The sequence below is a fragment of the Pezoporus occidentalis genome, unplaced genomic scaffold (assembly GCF_034315485.1).
Source record: "Pezoporus occidentalis ecotype Australia unplaced genomic scaffold, CSIRO_AGI_Poc_V1 ctg35, whole genome shotgun sequence".
Lineage (NCBI taxonomy): Eukaryota > Metazoa > Chordata > Aves > Psittaciformes > Psittacidae > Pezoporus > Pezoporus occidentalis.
This window is the reverse complement of record NW_026915483.1, coordinates 5420466-5436084: the sequence shown is the minus strand read 5'-3', so window position 1 is coordinate 5436084 and position 15619 is coordinate 5420466. Positions and strand designations below refer to the sequence as shown.

Genomic DNA, 15619 nt, shown 5'->3' with positions numbered 1-15619 from the left:
CCCATGAATGGCTTGGGTTTCTGGCTTAGCTGGCTGTGTAAACAGCAAATAACTAAGTCTGAGCAGAAGTGGCAGCTTCAAGCAGTGATGTTAATCATGTATAATCACACAGGGAGATGGTATCTGCCCTCTCTTTGAAGATTTCTTGATACTTTATCTCTTCTTTTTCCTTTTTTTCTTGAGTAGGTGGTTAGCAGGTTGCTTGACACAAGCTACTGTTGTCAGCTTTTGGTGTGGTTGCATCAATCTGAAAATCTTTTCCGTGTAACCAAAACGCTTCTTCTGACGTGTTTATTCTCAGTCTTACAGACAGAAATTGCTATATATGGGACTTCAAATGCAAGGATGCTGAATATCTTCTCTGTTCTGTGGAACAGGTAACTGCTTGATACAATCTGCAAAATGTTTCAGCATCATAGTTACTTAAGGCTGAAGATCAGGTAATCTTTCCTCAGAAGTGAATGCAGCTTGTAGCATAAAATTAGTTACAGTTTCTGTGTTGGGTGAAAAATCCAAGTGCCAGTGGTATTGAGACAGGTCACAGGCCTGATTACAACCTGTTGCATAGTTTATAATAAGCTGTGGTTCTGAAATGAAATTAAATATTTGGGTATATCTGGCTTCAGTAAGCACATCTTGTTACCATTATACAGAAAACCAGTGTCAAGAGGTTTATTAGTTACTTGTACCTTCCTGTGACAGGGAGTAGAACTTCTCTGAGTGTTCCATTGTCTGTATCATCCTTGAATGCAGATATGAGCAATTAGTGTTTTGTACTTTTTTTCTTTATCACATGAATTCACTAAGCTTATTAAAGTCTCTCTAGATGTTTCTAGTAAAAAACGGATGCAGGTACAGAGCTATACAGCAGAAACCCTTGGGTTTCTGTGTGCCAGTTGTGACTTAATGATACTTGTGTGCTGTTTTCCTTGGCAATCTGTTGTAGGCTGATGTGAAATACTTGAATCGTATTTATGACCAAGATAATGGCTATGGATGTGCTTAAACAACTATTGCAATTAGTATTCGGCTCATAATGGACAACTAATGGAGTCAATAACCTGTTCTTCCCCCCCGCCCCTGCAAGCTGTGTGGACATAGGGAGCATAGATCTTTCTGCCATGTTAAAGAGGTTGGGTCGATCGCGGTAGTCTGAGTGTTCAAAGTATAAATGGCTTTGTGATATGCCAGGCCAGGAGGAAGAGGTCTTAAGCTGTTACGCTGAGAGGATATTACAGTTTGGATGAGGAATGCAGGAGGGACGAAGGTACCAATTTCTACAAGACATGTGAGGACCAATAACCAAGCTATTGGTTACTTGCAAGGCTACTTTTTTGTGTAAATCATAATTTGAAATGGAAATAGTCTTTGAAAAACAGTTTGCCCATGTGTTTTTTCCGAACACCATTGGGAACCGCAGACAATAGTGTAAAGATGGTGTGTCGGAGCCTGGCACAGCTGTAGCCCCATGGAACCATGAATGCCCACTTGTCTTCTGTCCTCCTGTCAGGGAGCTTCGGTCGTGGTCCTTGGGACAAAGTCCTCTCAGTTACCTTCTCTTGCTCTTTGTTATTTGTGCAAGATTGGCTGCTTTGGGTAACCAGAAGCTCATTTGAAAAATTAAATTGAAAATATGCAGGAGACTGTTTATTGGGAAACTTACTTTTATCATTCTGTGTTCTTCTCTTGAAGTGTACCCACAGCATGCAGCTGGCAAACTTCTTGAAAGCTACTTTTTCAATATTGTCCCCTACAGTTGACTGTGATTCCATGACATGGATGGAAGAAAGGGAGCATTACACTTAAGAATGTTTAATGAGGCCAAAAACTGATGTGAAACAGCAATTTGGAGTGTTTCTTAATTTTAAAATTTGTATCGTGTTTGGTAGCAGCAGTAGTATTTCACATTAAATAAGAGCATCCATTTGGTTGTTGAAATAAATCTTCGTACTGCTCTTGGTGAAGTGATTTTTATTGTGTAAAACTGACTGTAGATCTATCTTTTTATTGTCATTATAGAAAACCTAGAATAAACTCTCAGTTGGTGGCACAGCAAGTTGCCCAGCAATATGCAACCCCACCACCACCTAAGAAGGAGAAGAAGGAGAAAGTGGAAAAACAAGACAAAGAAAAACCTGACAAAGAGAAGGAAATTAGTCCAAGTGTTACAAAGAAGAACGCTAACAAGAAGACTAAGTAAGTTTGAAGGGTACCCTATTAAACATGATGTGGTTTCAGTAGCATTGTGCATTGATTAATCATGTAGTACAACTAATGTCATACTCTCTGTCTTCCTTCCAATTTTACAGACCAAAGTCAGACATTGTGAAAGATCCTCCTAGCGAAGCGAACAGCATACAGTCTGGGAATACTACAACAAAGACCAGCGACTCAAATCACACTTCAAGGTAACTTTATAGTTAAGCTCTTGGTATCTGACAGCTGTGTTAAATAGCAAACAATGTGGTTTTGTTTGTTTTTTTTTGATGGACAGAGTACCATCTAACCCACAGGGCATTGGTTTAGTATGGCAAGACCATCAGTGGCTATGAGCCGTCTCAGTGTACAAGCACTCAGACACTCTGCTGGTGAGGACAGATTCAGGCATTTGAAATACTTACTCTGTTGTCCACTCAGTTTTCATTTCTCTGCTATAGTAATCATATTGTCAATTGGGCAGTAATGCTTTTGGTATAAAACACAGCGAGTGGAAAAACATTAACCAGTATTTGTAGTGGTGTGTAACATTCTTATCATCACTTGATAGCAGTAACAAAGGTCACTTTTTTAACTTCTTTATCTGCAATTCAGTCACTGTAATTAATTTTCCAAGTATATTGGATTAAAAACCTTCATGAACAGCTTTGCTAGAATCTTGGTACCAACAAAAAGCGTGAATGGTTGGTTTTGCCTTTATCTAGGTTTCAAGTGAGTAGCTGTCTGTGGAGAAAGGTTTCTTCCTAGTCTTTCCTGTACCAATACTCTCTGCTTGTTTTCTTTAAGTGACGCCTTGTGCTTTATTTCTTAAAAATTCAGCATCAAGGAGCAGTTTTTATATTACTGAACTTGGAGAGCTCTAAGAGGCAGAATTCAACAGGGCACTTTGCCTATGTGGGCTATAGAAGAATTGCATCTTTTTAAAACATGCTGTAATAAGTATTTTACAGTGAAGCCACATGAACTGAAGCAGTATTAGCTGCAGACAGTTGTAAAGCGCATGGGAAATCTGGTTCATGCTGCTATTAGCATCAAGGTTGGCAAGACATGACTGCAGAAAACTGTTGTCTTGAAAGTTTCTAAATAATAGCATGAAAATCTTTAATAAGAGTAAATATCCTTTACACAGTAACTGACTTGAATGTAGTGAGGGCATGTGAGATTTGCTCTGCTAGAAGACTGAGCTGTTTGCAGGGACTGCTGTTAACTCTTCCTCAGCCCCCAAAGATCAAAGTGTCCATTCCTCATTTGATTAGAGAAATACGGCTTTATTGCAGTGATTTATTTTTCCCCATTCTGTTTGGAATGGTACTTATTTTCAGACTTAAGATGTAGGAGACTTGATGCACTTGACTGATGACATAATATTAAATTGATAGATTACAACAAATAATTGTTTTTACTCTTTGAAGGAGTCACTCTGTCTACTGCAGAGTCTTTTAGTCCATGCTTTGTAGCAAGCTTCTGTCATTCCTAATTAATCCTTAATAATATCAGGTCTAGCTGGATGTTTTTAAGGGATACATCATCTCCTTCTGTTGTTAAACAGTCTTTAAGCATTTAGTTTAGTGGAACTTTTCTTGCAGTTCACTGCCTTCAGAAGTTCTGTCTTTTTAAAGGATCTGGTTTTTATACAACTTACATGTTCAGATTTTTTTCATGCCCAGATTTCTTAACTGTTTTTGTAAATTGGCTTTTAAGGATCCCTGGATTTCTAAGAAGTCCTTTTTGAACTTATTGGATTGTTTCTGACAAAATATCTTGGTCTGTTCCATGACTTCTTGTACACTTTCATATTCGTGGTTTTGAAACACCTTTCTTATTTGGCCATAAATCCTTTTAGCTATAAACATAAAACATCAGGGTGTTTAATATTGCAGAATAATGTGAATGGGGCCATCCCTTTGCCTTCTATAGGAAACAAAAATAGTATGCATGTGCTGAAGAGAGACTAGGTTTCCATCTGTGCTTCATCAGCTCTTTGCACAGGGGAGACCCCTAAAACTGGCTGCAGCAATGGTTGGAGAGCTCAGTTCTAAAACTGACATTGAGAATATGTTCGTGAGCAGTAGAGATATCCTGCACCTCAGCCCTGCTTCCACAGAGTCCTTTCATGTGACTTTGTCTTGGCCTTTAAAGATGCATGGGCAGTTTCATTCAGGTGCTTGGTGCATGGCTTATCTCAAAGGCTGCTGGTAGCAGGAGCTTTTCTGGGCAGAATGCAGCTTAGGCCATATGAACTCATTTTAGTCTTCCTTTTTTTGTCCCCTGAATACCACTGTTGGCACTGGCTTTTGACAAGCAGTAGTGGGAGTTCATGTGCCTGTTCAGCCCTGTTGAAAGGTGGAGGAAGAAAGGTCTGTTCCGGTATCTGGGCCAGCATTTTTTCAACTGTTTCTGAGTACAAGAGAAAACAAATGACCCAGGCAAATTACAGGAAGAACTGGGTTTCCTAGAGGAACTTGGGGCTTAGGGAGGAAAATACGTATGCGTACTATGCTTCCGGGAACGCTTGCTGCTGTGTTTGCTACCGATGCTTTGGGGGCAGCCTGCATCTGCAGAGATGCTATCTGAAAGCTGACGGAAACCCCAAAACATGCTGATTTATCTGGCCTTTCTTGTTACCCACAAACAAGGTGACATCATTTCATCTAGCCTGTGGTTATGTGTTGAGTTTGCCAGCGCCTGCAAGTGCGTATGCCCGACGCATATATGTGGGTGTGTGTGTCTCACTGCTGCGGGAATTCACTAAGCTCAGCTGTGGGTCTGAAAAGGCTGGTCACTGAACCAAGGGGCTGTTTTAAGTAGGAGGTTTTACTGACAGTTACCCCAGTGCAGTGATAATTTGAATTGTATTTTCTATCTATTCAAAAGGCTTTTCCTCTAGTACTTGTTAAAAATTGAACCAGCCTCCTAAGCTAGGTATGCAAATACTGTTTGTGGTGCAATAACGTCATTTTTGGTAAGGAAGTTTGCAGAGGTGCAGTTGTTCTATTTTTGAAGCCATACATCCAGTCTTAATACTTTAATCTGTCCAGTTCTAGAATGCCACTTGGATAATGACTACTTAAGGACTTTCCCCTTGTTAACTTACCCCTGCAGACCATTGAGTGTGCATGGCGAATACCAAGTTTGTCAAATTTCCTCTTTTTTTTTGTTTTGATCGCACTAGCCTAATGTGCTGCAGACAAGCAGGAGGAAAGACGGATTGGTTTAAAAGCTGGAGCTTGATCCCAAAGTAAACTAACCTTCCCTCCATCCCTGGGAAATAAGGCAGTTCTCGGCAAGCTACTTTTCAGTGATGTATAAAGACTCTCCATTTTAATTTCCCTTTTGGGAATATTCCACTGCTTCAGCCTGACCTTTAATTAGGAGCAAAAGCTGTAAATTGCAGCAGTTGCTGCAGCTGACTTGGAATTCTCTGGTAGCTGGAGGAGTGTCCAAAATCTGTTGTATTAAAGCTTTGGACCAGCCTCTGAAATGTGCGTGACTGTCAGCTTCCTAGAGTCTAGGCCCTTATTAACTGCATTACTAATTGAATGATAGCACAGCATGCAAATTACTGAGATAATCTTGAGTAATAAATACCAGTGTGGTGTGTTCTGGTGGCTTTGATCCCCCCATCCTTTCCCCTAACCAAAAACGCTAGCTGCAAGAAACACTGTTGCACATTCTGGGTTTTATTTACAATAGCCTCAGTTCCAGAGGGAACATTTAGAGCAATTTTATACATAGGCTGATTGGGCATCTGATTTGTATAAGCTCAAAGCAGTTGAAAGAGAAGCCAAGTTGTCCCAGTGCCTGTGTTGTTTGCAGCTGCAGAGTTCCAATATGGGAATGAAAGAACCGTGGTCAAATGCTTTCATGTGGTTTTGTATTGCAGAGTCACAGCCTTGTCTCATAACATCAGGGCACATGATGAGATGGTGAATTTAGATAAGAGAATGCTTTCATCTGCCCCTTGGGGAGAAGATCCTTTGGTCTGTCTGGCTCCTGTCCGCTTGGCTCTGCTGTAGTGTCCTCCTTTCTGGCAGACTTGGATTAGGAATAAGTCCACAGCAGACACTGTTTGCAAGACAGGTCTTTCCTCTGGGGCTGAGCATGCTGCTGCAGCCCTCGTAACCCAGGCTATCACAGGGAAGCAGGTCAAACCTTCATCTTCTGCTGTGCAGCATTCACTGCTGCTTGGGCTCTCCCAGTTACTGCCATCTGTGCGGGCAACCATAGGGAAAGTCACATGGAGTTTGTTGTCAAATCCTTTTCCTAATAAAGTTTTCCCTTCTCGCTTATTTTTATCTGCTTTATAAATGTTTTCTCATTTCTTGTAGACCCAGACTGAAAAATGTGGACAGAAGTACCGCACAGCAGCTGGCAGTCACAGTGGGGAATGTCACAGTAATTATCACAGACTTTAAAGAAAAGACTCGCTCTTCTTCCACGTCGTCTTCTACAGTGACCTCCAGTGCAGGATCAGAACAACAGAATCAGAGCAGCTCGGGCTCTGAGAGCACAGACAAGGGCTCGTCCCGTTCCTCCACGCCAAAGGGGGACATGTCAGCAGTCAACGATGAATCTTTCTGAAAATTGCACATGCAGTTGTGGAAACTATGAATTCAGGGTATGAAATTCAAACACTCCACCTGCCCATGCTGTTCAGATCCTGGAGAGCCTCTTCTGTGCTTGAACACACACACTCGGACATCGACCTCTTACTGATGCAACCAGGATAACTTCTGCTTGCCGTGGGCATCTGGACACCAAGGAATTTCTCACCCTGACGATTACTCTTGACACTTTTATGTATTCCATTGTTTTATATGATTTTCCTAACAATCATTTATAATTGGATGTGCTCCTGAACCTACTTTTTTATAATATCTGCTGTGCACAATTTTCCATGAACATTACAACTTTTTGTTTTGGGGTAGGGAGCGGGTGGGGAGGGAAGGGGGCTTTATTTATTGCATTCACAAACTCCATCCTCTTTCAACATATCCTTTTTAAGTTCAGTTCTTCTTCCAGTTATACTGTGTACTATCAGTTTTGATATAAATTATATATAAATATATATATAAATAAATATATATAAAGGGTTATTTGAAACCAATACATGGAAACGCTGGTGCTTGAAACACTGTGAAGTGAAAAAAAAAAATCATTTTTGAACAGTTCAAGATCTGGGACAGTCCCCTTCTGTGAAAGTACTGAAACTGAAACGGAACTGGTCTTAGGTGAAAAGCGTTCCTGAAGGTTTGAATCTGGATGGGACCTGTTCTCTCTATTGTTCCTTCCCCGTTTCTTCCCTAAGCAATGTCTAAAATGTACTGGACACAAGGTTTTGATTTTTATAGCTTGGGATCTGAAATGAGAAACGATTACTCCAGGTAGCTTGTATTTCCCTGAGGGTAATTCAGATTGGTGATGTGCAAGTTCATGTCCAGCTGGAGCATAAGCATTCGCAACCGGAGTGGTGCTGGCATGGCACAGAGTCATTGTTTTAGTAACATGACTATCACTCTTGTGCATAGCCAATCCCACAAATGTTTGGTGTTCTTAGATTTAATAAATTTAGTCCATCTGCATCAGTGACCAAGATAACTTTAGAACTGGAGTGGTTTGCTTTGGGTTAGAAGGCAGCAGGGAGCCGTAGGGCTGGGAGTGATTGCAGGTTGAGGGAGCAAGCTGGTGCTCATTCCAGCCCGTGGCATGTGGGTCAGTCCTCGTCTGTCCCATCTGTGCTGTTGGGGTGGCTCTTCTTGAAATCCATCTCTGTTTCAAGAGTGGTTTCTGAACAGAATCTCCTCCAGTGATGATGCTGGGCTTGTCAGCGTTTGGACACTTCTCAGTCTCCTGTGATGGGAGCAAAAGTAGGGAAAAACTTTCATGCTGGCAAGTGAGTGACACGTGTGGCTCATGCTCATTACCAGCATCTCCTTCGTTCTTGCTCTAAAGCTATTCAGACTGTAATTTCTTTTCTTGGCCTGTTAATGTTGCTTTACAGTTTACCTTCCATGCATTATCCTGCTAAAACACTAGGCTGAAGAGGTGAAACAGAACAACAAATCCCAAACCTTTTTGGCTTTTCGTCTTTATTTAGTGGCCCCAGGGTGCTTTGCAGTAATTTCAGGTGCAGAGGCTATGGCTTCATTTGACATCAAATGCATAACTTTTGGGCATGATGAAAGAGGGCCACATTTCGACAACTTTGTGCCAGCTTGTTATATTGTGAATTACTTGCTTAGCAAGAGTAATTTCTCTTTGTGGAGGCAACTGATTTAAGATTTCTTTTAAAATCTGTGTGGTTTTGAGTAGCAGACATAGGTTCCTTTCACACTGGCGACAGAAATGTGTGAGTAGGGATCTGTTACAACCCCAGCTCCAAGGTATGTGCAGTAGCAGTGCCTTTGCAGCAGTGGTTTTACTCTGAAACTTTAACGTGGGCACCCCAACTTAATTTTGCTTATATTCACAGTATAGGCTGTCTTTACCTTTTTAAGCATTTTTAAAGTATTAAAAGAACCAAAGGAAACCAGATGCTTCCTATGAGCATCAAGACAATTTATTATACATAGTTTTAAATACTATGACTTTCTCAATCCACAATTTAACATTAGTGGGATATTGCAAAGACATTCCTTTTCCAGTTTTTACTATTCCTTTAAGGGTCTCAGGGAGGGTAAACTGGTCAGCCATATTTATTTATTTTACTGAAATGTATTGGAATAATTTTTTAAGAGAGATTTTTTGAAGATGCCCCCGAACTTGTATATTTTGCACTGCTTTATAAATGATCCATTATCAATTAGGCTTGCGTGCATCTCGGCCATGATCCAGCGAAGAGTGTGAGCCAGTGGTGAGTCCCTCTGGCTTCAGGCGGGGCTAATTCTGGTGCTTCAAGTCAAACTATGTGCTCGCCTTCTTCACTGAATCTGGGATTTTGTGCAAAAACAAAATAAAGCGTTGTGTGTACCAGGAAATGGCTTCTTTTTCAAGTGAAAATGGACCTGTAGATCAGTTGAAAAAGCTTTAAGGCCGTAACCAGCTACTCATGGCTATCGGTAAAGTCGGTAACATCTATCTCTTTGGGTGTGCCTCCTTGATAAAGCAGCTTATTATAAATAAGTGGGAAAATTTCTTTGGAACAAGTGACCTGTAATTCTGCGTTCAGTAGAAATTGCTAGCTAAGCATTGAACCTCCCCAGCCTCATCCGTAGCTGTTGTGTTGTGGATTTGACAGATAGTGTTTGCTTTTACACTTAATTTCTGAAGTTAGCATCCCAACGACATGTGTCCATGGGTGGGATTCCCTCTGCGTTATCCCACTGTTGGTGGGGAACGTGCTTAAGAACCAAACCAACCAAAACACTAGCATAGGGGAAGGACAGATTCGTGGTGTTCAGTGGCACAGAAAGCAGGTAAGTAAAGCACAGTGTTACGTTTGCAAAGTTTCAACTCTTACACAGACACACACACACAGACACCAACACAGCTTGCCTGACTTGCTCAGTTTGATGTAGTTCTGCAAAGGGAAAATGACAGCGTTTTACACCACCAGGCTATTTATTTTAATTGGAACACTTTGCTTGTTTCAAATTGGACAGATCAAAACAATCGGCAGCAGCTTCTGTGACTTTATTTCCACTGAGATGTTTTCACCTGCCTTACCAAGATCATTCTCAGTCTACTTTTTTAAGCTCTACCGTACACTTAAATTATTGAAAATTTATTAATTGCTGACTATATGATAACCTTTGCTTGTATGTAACCGAATGGTTTTAAGAGCCAACATTTAGAGTATGACAATGGAGCTGAACAGTTTTTAATGCGCAAGCAGTTCTGTTCTTGTGTATGACTTGTAACCTTAATTTACTGTGTAAAGATGGTTACATTATTTCCTTAGCTTTGTTTGTTGGAGACAAATATAGAATGCTTGTTTAAGTATGTCAAAACATAATCTTATCTTGTGGATTTTTATGTTAATGTATTATATGAGCTATATTTTTCATTTGCCCAGAAAGACAGCTTGTATAACGCTCTTGAAAGTTTTTCCGCTCTGTAAAGTCTTTAGAGCTGACAGTCCTGTTAGGTTTGTTTTAATCTTCATGCTAAAGTGTCAATGGTGGTTTTGTGAACTGGTCAGAAATTCACAGGTCTTAAATGTTTTTGGGAAATTTATATTGGACACTGCTCTTTGTCTAGCAAATAAAAGATGTTAATATATTCCTGTTACTGGCATGTGCACGACTGTTATTAGAAGCCACTTTATCATTTTCCTGCTTTAAATAGAAACGTCTATTTATGAATTCTGCTTGTAGTTTTTTCACAAATAAAATAGTAAAATTTAATTAAATCTGAAAGCTCTCTTTTTTGGGAGATGCCAGGATCCAGAAAAAGCAGAGTCCCATTCTTGGAGCCGTCTGTACATCTTGTTCGTGAGCCGCCGCTCGAGCACTTCACTTCTGCAAACAGGGTTGTGCCTGTAGGAAGCTTCAGTCCAGTGAGTAAATCCGTGTTGTTCCTTGGGACTAACAATGAATTGAAACTTTACTGCGCGTGTGTCTGCAGAATTTGGGCTCTGGTGCTTTGAAGTATGCATTTCCCCCTTTTCTGTAGCTGCAGAAACGACGAGGCTTAGTGCAGAGGATTTTAGTGAGAGCCCTTGGGAGTTCCTTCGGCTTGTGCTAACAAACTCCCATGGGTAAAATTAATAAAGTTTAATTGAGAGCCTAATATTATAGCATTAAAATATGTTTTGCAAGCAGTATTTTGGTGTTCTGCCTTGGAAACAAGGTGATGTGAATTACTGCGCTCTGTCTAGTTCTTAGTTTCTGCCCCCATCCAGGACGGGGCATGTGTGGCATATCTTCAAATACAAAGTTTGAAAACCAAGCAATAGGTAAAATTCAAAGGAGAGAAAAACTTACTCTAGAGGTTTTTCTTAGGAATCTGAGGACAGTTCTAAGCTACGAGCCGTCCGGGTGTTTTTGTGTATGCTGGGGGAAGTGTGTGTTACAACTAGAGGTCACTTGAAAAAAAGGCACTGTGCAAACAGACTCTTAAATGCTTTTAACCTCAGTTGGAAGCGATTCAAAATCCTTTGTGCCAAGAATAAGAAGAAACAGGAAAGGTAGTGGTTGTTCTACAGAACTGAAAAGCACTTGCTTGGCACGCTGGGCAAGAGAGTAGAGAAACAGCCCTTGCCTTGGAGAGTGTACAGTCCCTGTCCTCAACCTGCAAAAGGTGGGCAAAGTAGTGAGAGCTGTGGGAAGCAGAGGAGGTGGCTTCATCAGCATCCACCTCCTCCATTGCAAGGAGGAGCATTGAATGGAGCCAGCAAATGGCATTCCATGGCAGTGCTGGTACCTGCCAAGCCTTCCCAGTCACCATTTCCCTGAGACTTTGGTTGGCTGATCTCCTGGTATTGACTTGCCTTGGAGCCACATGAGCTGAGAGCTTTGCTCAGCTCTGGACCTGAAGAATTGACCCTGCTGTGGTGGAAGGAGGTTGGAGACTGCAGGGATAAGGGTACCCAGGGCCGCTTCAAGGTATGTATTGGACTTAGGTGTTGTGCTGAAAGGTTTAGGTTTACTTACAGGTAGCACAGAAGCAGCTGGGGGTGGGGAGATCAAGCTCATGGCTCCTTAGGACTTTGTAAACTTATTTTCTGGCCCAAACAGTCACATGTTTTAAGAGTTGGAGATGTTATAAAAATCGTCACCCACTCACCTGAGAGAGAAGAAAACCCCCTCCTCCATGAGGCTTCTGTCACCTAATTCTTTAAACTACATCTGTTTAAATCTGAGCATGCCTCCTTCACACAGCAATTTGGGGGCAATTAAAATAAGCAGACGCTCCCACCCTTCAGTCTGGCAGGAGCTGTAGGAACCCACGGCAGGGCTGTGCCTGTTCCTTACCTGCCAGCCACGCAGCCCTCTCGTGATTAGCTGTGTATGTCCAGCGGTGTTTTATTGCATCGAATGGGAGTTTGCAGGGGTCAAAGCAAAAAGTCGCCTGCAAAGGACATGTCGGATGTTCCCATGGGAATGTGACTGCTGAGTGCCGTGCTGAGTCAGCAAAGTGCCCCAACTATAGGCAAACTCCTTCCTGCCTCATGGAGGCAGCTACATGAAGAAGAAACTGCATTGGTGGCTGCAGAGCTGTTGCCTGTCTTTCCTTGTTTACATGAACAAAAACCCCAAACAACCCCCAAAACCTGCCTGGGAAACTGGGTGCCCCTTACTGCAGAAGGGGAGGTGTGAAGGCGAAGCGCTGCTGTGGGGGCAGGTTTGAGTGTGGCTTCCTCCAGGGTACGTACGTTTGGCTTCAGGCAAGTTTCTTGCCTTGCTGCGTGTTGGATGGACTGCTGCAGCCCCATTCATTTGGTTGTTTAACTGTAAACCTGAGGATAACGTGTTTTAAAGAGAGCAGAGCTGTGGAACGTCACAAACTGAAAACCCAACAAAACAATCCCAAACAAAACCCCTAAACCCCTGGTATATAGGTCTCCCCACATGAATTAGTTTCATCTCTTTTCCCTCTGCGGCTTTCCCTTTGTGCTACCAAAAACAGAAATGAACTACACAAGCATGATAGAGATTGCATTTAATGTATTTGCTGTTTTCTTGAATCCTCTCCCAGGGCTCCCTGGCCATCTGGGTTTCATGGGATGGATGCCGTGCCTGTGCAGACTTCAGCGCAGAGCCTGAGGGCGGCTTGAAACCTTTCATAGGGAGTACTAGGAGCCAATGTGTCCTGATCATGGAAAGCCAGCAGGATCTGGAAGGAGGAAGAATAGCTGCGATTTGCACCCCTGATTCCTTCATGGCTTTTGTAGTTGTAATAAGGACAGGGAAATGTCAGCTCTTTCTGCCCTTCTCGGCTGTTTGTTTCTGGGTATTTAGATGTGTAAGTCTTGCTTGTCATTTGCTGGTTTCCACCTTATGATGGCTGATTGCTTGGTATTTGTACAAGAGCCCTTTTCCAGACAGGGTTGAGGCCGATGCTGATCCCAGCTGAACCTGTCTAATGGGAAGGATGTCAGCAGCTTCTGCAGTGTTCCTCATTGCTTATTTAGGTGTCTCAGCAGAGACAAAGCTGAAATCACCAATAACATCAGAAGGCTCCTTCAGAAATTCCTAATTGAACCATTTCAAACCAGGCCAGTGCAATTATCCCACTTGGAAAACCTTCATAGTATGGAAGCCTGTAACAGTGAAGGGCACTCCATACCTAATTCTGGTCTCCACCTCATATTCATATTGAAGCTGGAAAACAGTGTTTTACTGCAGCCAGGTCTTCAGGTCTTGTACTGCAAATGTCACAGTGCTTGCCTCAAGTCCCCTCTTGCTCCTCAAACAGGGATTGCTCCTCACAGAGCAGTGAATGATCTGGCAGCCTTGGCTGCACAGGAAACACAGAAGGCACGAGCCAGTTATGCTTCCTAGATGAGGAATCATGAAACAAGCAGTTCTTTGTTCTCCTCTGTCTCCATAGGAAAGGAAAAAAGAGGAGAGAGAAATCGCTCTCCACCGGGGTTATTTACTATTTCCAGGATCCTGAAGATTTCAGGACTTTCTAATGGTACTAATTTTTTCCAGCTTCTTGTTTTTCAGCGTTAGGAGCTGTCAAGACTCTTCCAACATACCTGAGGGGCTGTTCCAGCACCCGCATCGCCTTTTCTCCAAAACCATTCTGAGAACCGCTTGTAAGCGCATGGTAACTACTCAGAAGTTACACTGTGAGAATCCCCGTTGCTCTGCCTCCCTGCTTTGACAATTCTCCTTTCCTCCTGCCAGCAGGTGAGACGGAGGCATTCAAAGCCTGTAACACTGATAGCGTTCACTCAAATACCGTGAAATTCCCAGTGTAATACACACTTGATAACAGCCCATCAACAGCTTTTAGGAAATATTAATTGGCCGCAGCTACTGGGGCTGGCTGGAGTTGGAGTTTGGAGGTCTGAAGTGTTTAAGCTGCTCTAAATTGCTCTCAAGTGCTGGGAAAAAGCTGACTTTGGGTATATATCCCCGTGAGCAGGAGGGAGCTGGCATGCTGCAGAAACACATGGTTGCCCAGGTAAGGAAAATGGGAATGAATAAAGCTGATTTTTATTCCATCTCAAACTGTGCTGTTGGGGCTGTGTAATTCATGTTACCTGGGAAGTTTGGGGTGGCATTGGCAAGAGAAGTTTTCCATGTTTATATGTGTATTTTAGGGGGGGATTAAAGCTCAGAGTAGTGTAATGAAGCAGGAAAGCCAATGAGTTTTTAATTCTATCTTCATCCAGAAACTAATACCTACCTAATATATATGATCTATGTAATATATATAATCTGTATGTAAATATATATAAATCTATATAACACATAATACATAATCTGAAATAAATGTATGTTAGATTTTGCATAGGTTGTAGAGATAAACTATTCGACAGGCTAAAGACATGATAGAAGTTAAGTACATGACTGGTCAAAAGCTCTCTTATAGGGGTTTAGTCACTTGTTGACTTTCAAGGAATCACTGCATAAGCCAAGTATAAATAGGGCCAACAATCCCTCCCACCCCTTTTAGGTGGCTTATGACTGTTTTACTTTGCAAACTGGCTTCAGCAGCAAGTAAGCTGTCTCCTTCTGTTCATATGCTTTACTTACCAATGGGGTTTATAAAAATAATAAGAGGGCAACAAAAATGTAGCATTCCATTAAACTCATTTCTTTCTGATCCAAGAGAGACAAAACTATGGAGCAGCATGAGGGACCTGGTTAGGGCTCAAGGCTGATGCTACTTGCTGGGAGGTCCAATTTATACATCCAGATTTTTCCCAAGATTTAAAGAAACGTCCATCAGCCTGGAGCCTCCCAATGGCTGTTAGGAGAGGCTCATAGAATCTGGATGGAGAAGCCTAGCGGGTGCCTCTGCCCAGGAGGAAACTAATTGCATCTTTTGGCATTTCCCACATGCTCATGTGCCTGTCATTCCCAGCAAAGAGAAACCTCTGCAATCTCCAAATCTCTCTGAGCAGCCTTTGTAAGAGGTTGAGCCTTTGGCCAAGGGCGAGGGCTGCATCCAGACATTAACAGACCCGACAGCAGAGAGCCAGCGAAAAGCCTGGCAGCATCCCTACAAACCCAGGATTTGTGCTTGCTACTAGGAGACAGAGAGGATGGAAATGTATTTAGCTGCTTCTATTGTTCTCCTTATTCAACCGAAGTTTTGTTGGTGTGAAGTTAAGGAAGGAAAATGTGGCCTGGAGTTGCGGAAACACTCCCTGGAAAAGGAATATGGTGATTCCTGGGGGGTTGAATTGTTGCTGCAGCGCAGGGCGTGATGGGTTTGTGACAGCCTCTGACAGCGATCTAATTGGGAGTCACTGCAGTACAATGGCACAGGGAAAAATGAGTGA

General features: G+C 42.2%; 1 protein-coding gene across 1 annotated transcript in view; it reads left to right on the top strand.

The window, feature by feature from the left end:
• RYBP (RING1 and YY1 binding protein) overlaps positions 1-10567 on the top strand; it is a 44978-nt gene extending 34411 nt beyond the window's left edge. Inside the window, exons 3-5 of the mRNA XM_062630353.1 lie at positions 2020-2196; positions 2310-2408; positions 6546-10567. Of these exons, the coding sequence (XP_062486337.1) occupies positions 2020-2196; positions 2310-2408; positions 6546-6798 (529 nt within the window). The 3' untranslated portion in view covers positions 6799-10567. The remainder of the gene's footprint in view (positions 1-2019; positions 2197-2309; positions 2409-6545) is intronic.
• Positions 10568-15619: the final 5052 nt, after the last annotated feature.